The sequence below is a fragment of the Enhydra lutris genome, unplaced genomic scaffold (assembly GCF_002288905.1).
Source record: "Enhydra lutris kenyoni isolate GAN:26980312 unplaced genomic scaffold, ASM228890v2 scaffoldscaffold12, whole genome shotgun sequence".
Classification (NCBI taxonomy): Eukaryota; Metazoa; Chordata; class Mammalia; order Carnivora; family Mustelidae; genus Enhydra; species Enhydra lutris.
In genome coordinates this window covers 8,191,084-8,197,083 of record NW_019154096.1, presented here as the reverse complement: position 1 = coordinate 8,197,083, position 6,000 = coordinate 8,191,084, and the positions used below count along the sequence as shown (strand labels likewise).

Here is a 6,000-nt window from a genome sequence, read left to right as displayed (position 1 = left end):
AAATGTTAGATTATGTTTTGATACCATATTCTAAAGTAGTCTTGGTATGAAAAATTCAAACCGAAATCGTAATATATGCCTTCCTGGGTATGGTATGATGACTTGTGTGGACATATTTTTTGCAGAAATGCTTATGATTCATTGACTCATAAAAACACCTTATACTGGAAAAAAGCAACCTTCAATTTAATACACCAAATTCACACACTGTTCCAAATCAGGATGAGCGCTCATAAGAGTATACAATTGTTTCCTCAGGTAGAACGCCACTTGTCCAGGAAAAGCTTCCAGAATGGTCCACTACCTAGGATAGCTAATTGTAGTCAACTTGCCTGCCAACAAAGGACTTAGTTTCAACTGCTGTTTCTTTACCCCTCATGAAAAAAAGCAGGTAAGTTTTGTATGTTCAAATGCATTTCAGGATTGCAGTATTTCTGCCCTACTTAGCTAAAGCTTCTGTTTGAGAAAGCAGGGTCCTGTTTTCTTCTCAACTTCCTTCCTACTCTCACACGTGCATGAACTCACACTGGCTTATTCACCAAAAAGTCATTAACACCTGGCTAGGTCTGGTCCTATTCCCTGACCTCGAAGAAGCAAGCTTTCCCATATGGTGAGTCTCAGTGATTTTTGTGCTTGCCTCCTCGTCCTCTTTTTGGTTCAGGACTAAGACAAGAAGCCAGTTGAATGGGTTTTAATCCCCTTTCCCCCTCAAACCTAGGCCATGTTGTGTAAGTGAAATCTGATGGGAGTTTGGTTGGTAAACGTAGTGAAGAATGCTTGGGTCTCTGGCTACACAGGTGATGATTAGAATTTGTGTTGTCTTCTCAGACACGGACATTTACAGATGAAAGATATACATAGCACCTAGATAGTTTTTTATTTTTATTTTTGGATGGATCTTAGTCCCTCTCCACCCCACCCTGCCCCCACCCCCAAGGGTTTCTTTTTATAAAAGGGAATATTTTAAGCCTCAGTCCGAGGGCATGTTAGGTAATAAATAAAAATCAGTTGGCTGCTAGTCGTTTATTTCCAGGACCATCTCGAAGCACAGTATTTTAAAAAGATATGAAATGGTTTGTGAGTTTTTTTTTTTCCACTCTGTCATGCCAATTAGTCAAAAGAAGAAACAAATATCATGCATGTTTTTTTTTTTTCAATCCTCTGTGAAAACGCATATATGCCTGCTATGAGAGTCCTCAGCAGAATCTATAGCAGTTGTGCTTTTGATCGTATCAATTTTTAAAATCTGTCGGAAAGGAAAGGTAACATTCAGTCTCGTCATCAGCACGGTTGGGAAATTAGGAAACTTCTAGCACTGGTTTGACATGCCCTCTTGACCAACAGACGTGTGGCCCTCTTCCGTGCGGTGTAGACACCGGCTTGCATGAATGTATCCTCCGACCTCCCCGGAAGGAAAGGAAGAGCCCTGATTTTGTACCACGGTCATCTATTGTACCCACTATAATATTTTCTGATCTTCCTGATAATTCTAGCAAGATCCAGACTCTTTGACTAGATTGACATGTTTCTGACAGTCTTTCAAAGTATAGTCAGAGCAAAGCAAGGTCATCGCAACACTAGAAGACATCTCAATACTGGGGTGAAAGGCTTTGCTTCAGGACCACCATGTCAACTGCTATTTTGAGGATCCAACAGAAAACATGTAAAGAGCACTACTGTCATCTAAGCAATAAGTCCTAATGCCACTGTAGTTACCGGAGCAGCATCGATCAAAGGCATCATGGTGACCCCGAGCACTAATCTTCTCTCCGTCCCTCAGGTTTGCTGGCAGCTGTGTCTCAGGAAAAGCTGACTTCAGCAAGGCAGAAGCAGGTAAGAGAAATACATTAGAAGTCTATGTCCCATCCCGAGTTGTCATCAGGGGGCGGCTCGTCATTGTCCTCAGGGAAACTGTCGAAATTGCTTGTGTCTGTGGGTGATGCCACCTGCAGGTGAGAGGAGGGACAGGGAAAGGATTTCTGCATTGGGGAGTCAAATGCCAAACAGAGTCTTACAAAGCGTTCTTTCTTCATTCCCCAATCAACAGCTATTTTTTTAAGCGTCTACTAGGTACAGGTTTTGTGCTTTGCATTGGGGGGGGGGCACAGTGGTGACTAAAAACAGACATGGCTCTTATCATCATGGAGTTTCTACTCTAGCAGAGGGTACACTGTAAGATTAAAACAAAGAATCTAAAGCTGATTAGAAAGTTTGGTTACTGCTACGAAGAAAAATGAGTATAAGAGGGATGATGGAAAGCCACTTTGAAAAAATTTTATTTTAAAACTAAGTATTGGGTTCGATTTTTGCCCATGCAAAGGTCCTGAGGTGAGAGTGCTTTATGCTGTGAAGTAATCAAAGAAGGCCAACGTGGCTGCCGTATAGGAGAGGAGAGTACTTGAGTGAGAAATAGAAATCAGGTCATGCAGAGCCCTGTACACTATCTTAAGGCTTTTGTGTAATTCAAGGGTACTAAAAAGCCATTCCTAAACTCAAGCAAATTACTGGGTAAAGGCCCTTCTGGAGAACATCAGTAAAAGCAATCCATGCTTTAGTTTCCCTCATATTCTAGGATATTTACAACCATGTATATATTAATAGTGAATGAAATATATATGGGTATAATCCATAAATATGTACTGTTCAGTAAGGCTTACTATTTACCCTCCAAGTTTCTTATTCTATTTTTGTTCTAAACAAACAAACAAACAAAACAAAACAAAAAAACCCCCCAAAACTTCAGGTATGCCATTAGCATCTGTCATGGGAAGTATGGTAATGGAATTTGTTTTGCTTGTGTTATCACAGAAATAAAACTTAAAAGTAGGGAAAACATTTCTGTATAAGGAGCAGTCTTGAGTTAGTCCCAGAAAAAGGGAGTCAAGACCTGAATGGCTCAGGACAGCAAAGCAACCCCCTGCCTCTTTGTAAAGATACAGGACATTTCATGGGACAGATTTATTTTATTAAAAAATACTTGATCACCCTTATTGGGCTGCTATTTAACAAAACACCTGACATGCAGAAAAGACAGTTAAGGAAAGACAATCCTTTTCTTCCGGAGCCTCATGAAAGGGTAGATGAACACAGTATTGCCTGGGAGTACTTGGAAGTGAGCTGGGAGCATAAAAGAGACAATATTGGCCAGGAATTGGTAGCTGCCGAAAACAGAGTGCATAGGAATGCTCCGAGTGGCTTTTATGGATTAGGCTCTTGGGGACAGAGCAAGAAAGGGCATAAACTGTGATCATAAAGACAAAGTAATAGCCCATTGCCCTAATTCACCCACATGGACTCTTGTATACACTAAACTGGTCATAATTCATGAGTAGTCCTAATGCGTGAGTAGTCCTAATGTATTCTTGGGCAATGATGTATGAAGTTCAGATATTCTGGAAAAGAAAAAAAAAAAAGGAAACTGGTTGCTGGACACCCATTATGTTCTTCTGTCTCCATCAGTGGATACTGAACACTTATTGTACTGCAAGCCCATTTTTAGTCACAAAGAAAAGAAATTAGAATGAATAGTTTAGAAAGATAATGGCCAAGTATATATAAAACGACCATCCCCTAACTGACCTGCGTTTAGGCTTGGGTTTTATATACGACTATTCTAAGATGGTACTTCTCCTGTAGTTTATTTAATCTGAACATACGATAAAACTTTAACACTGACATAAACACTGTACATGTGTCACAGAGCTATAAGTTGGATCGTGTACTTACACTTGGTATTATGGGTGGTGTCAAGGTCCCTTTTCTTAAGCCTTCCCAGTTAAAGCCCTCAAACCATCTAGGGAAGGAAAAAAAGAAAAGGCAGCTAGTTAAAGGAATTTTTCTTCAGCTAAAACTTCACTGCAACATACGTGATAGAAAGGAACTAGGCAAACATTTTCCACGTGACAAGAACGTGTTCTCTTTAATTGCAAATTTTTCTACTCAGGGTTTTTAAAATATGCCTTCCATACAGTAAGTTAATTGTTGAAATACTGAACACCAATTAGAAAATAACTCCTTTTCCAGGCATTTCAGGCAGAATGTCTGTATGACCTTATTCTTATATTATCATTATAACTTAACAAATGTCATGATCTGTTTGGCCCTGAGCTTTATAGGACATTTGATTTTAAGGCTGTAGAACCAGGGCATGAAAAGTCAGGATAGAAAATTATCCTTTTAGCTTTGTACGGATTCTGTGGGTGGCCTCAGTTAATTAACCTTTCCACATCACTGTATTAGGTCTAACTCTGACTTGGCACTTTTTTTGCATGTTTGTAGAAAATTAAATATGCAATACTAGGGTCATAACAATTCCTAATTAAATGGCAACACATTTAATTAAAATAGACTGAAGGTATTTTGTGTAGTTTTTCCCTGTGAAAATGCGGACCAGACAATGCTAACGTTTTTGGTTCAGTTCTGTCTTTAAAGTAGCAAATGCTTACACTAAATTCTGAGCAGGCATTTTAGATATTTTGATACGTAAGTTCATCTGGTATGTGAATTTCTTGTGAGGGTTGCAAAAACAGACTCATTAAAAAAAAATTTGGTCTTAGTTTAGCATTCAAATATCCAATTAACTAGGTAAGGTTTAATATTTAAGATGTTGCTGTGGTTTAAAAAAAAAAACACTTTTTTTTTTTTTTTCTTTATCATCTACTTAGGAAGTGATGAGAAAAATATATTCCAGTTTTAGTCTGGGAAATGAGGTATAATATGGTAGAGGACTTTTGTTTTTGATACCCTGGTAGAGAGGAGAATCCCAGAATTAAAAGTACACATTTCCTCTTTGAGCTAGAGAGGAAAAAGGCCCATTAGTGTGAGTTGGGAGAAACTGAATTCAGTGAACCAGTCGCTTAGTATGGCTTGGGGTCGTGTGTATCCATGTGATGTCCCCGAGATACAGCAGAAGGGCCTTACGTCAGAAGGCTAACTGGTCTGACGTCCCCTTGGGTGCTCCCATAGGCTAAGTGCACCCATTACCCAGCCTTGGGGGAGCAGGTACCTGTCTTGCTTTCTGGACCCTCCACAGTAAAGGGACGAGGAAAGAACACTTACTTGTGCTTCTGAATGTCTTTCACGCCGTTTTTCAAATTCCCTAATCTTTCTGATGGGTTATCCCTGGAAAGAAAATAAGAACTGTAAGGAATCTAATCACTTCTGAATTAGGATCCTTTCAAAAGCTATGGGGCTGAAATGCTTACCTGCATAGTTTTTTAATTAAATTAGCAGCATTTTTGGCAATCTTCTTTGGAAATTCTATCATGTCAATCCCCCTCAGTATGATGTTATATGTTTTCATAGGATCTGGGCCTGAGAAAGGTGGGCTGTGAGAGAAATGAAAAGAGAATCACTTTGGTTTTCTAAACAAGAAATCTTGAATTGTTATAACCTCACAGAACATCTATTCTTATCTGGGGACACACCTGAGTAGTGGTAACGAAATGATGCTGGATTAATAGCAAAACAGGATGGAAACCTTTTCAAGGAAATCACTTAGCAAAACCATCCTGGGTCAAGTTTGTCTGCTGTCTTTTTAGTGCAGGTGCGGGACCCCTCTTGCTGTCCTTGGCCATTCAAGATGCTTCTTCCACTTTCTAGCCCCTTCCCTGCCCTTGATTACACCTGAGATGAAGTCCAAAATCACTAGAATGTCCCAAGGACATCAGTGATAGGACATCATCGCCTGCCAATACTACCCTCACTCACTAGGATCAGCACACCGTTACTGGTCACGGAACTGATCCCATGACCTCTACAACCAACATAAAGTTTAAATTAAAGGATTAGATTAAGTTGTTGCATTTTTAAAAAAGATTTTATTTGTTTAATGTAATCTCTGCACCCAACGTGGGGCTTGAACTCCCAACCCTGAGGTCAAGCGTCGTATTGCTCCACTGACAGAGCCAGCCAGGCACCCCTTGAATTTAAACTTGTGGCCTGCCATGCTCTCTGACACACCCTTTATGCCACTTTCTATGCTTTGTATCTGTCTTCTTT

At 39.8% G+C, this 6,000-nt stretch overlaps 1 protein-coding gene across 2 annotated transcripts in view; it reads right to left on the bottom strand.

Annotated features, from left to right (window-relative positions):
* Positions 1–1,184: 1,184 nt before the first annotated feature.
* Positions 1,185–6,000, bottom strand: part of LOC111145213 (protein kinase, cGMP-dependent, type I) — a 1,255,864-nt gene continuing 1,251,048 nt past the window's right edge. For both annotated transcript variants that reach the window (XM_022499949.1, XM_022499948.1), the window contains exons 15-18: positions 5,205–5,327; positions 5,059–5,121; positions 3,727–3,793; positions 1,185–1,946 (exon numbers count right to left, since the gene is read on the bottom strand). In XM_022499949.1, the coding sequence (XP_022355657.1) occupies positions 1,848–1,946; positions 3,727–3,793; positions 5,059–5,121; positions 5,205–5,327 (352 nt within the window). In that variant the 3' untranslated portion in view covers positions 1,185–1,847. The remainder of the gene's footprint in view (positions 1,947–3,726; positions 3,794–5,058; positions 5,122–5,204; positions 5,328–6,000) is intronic.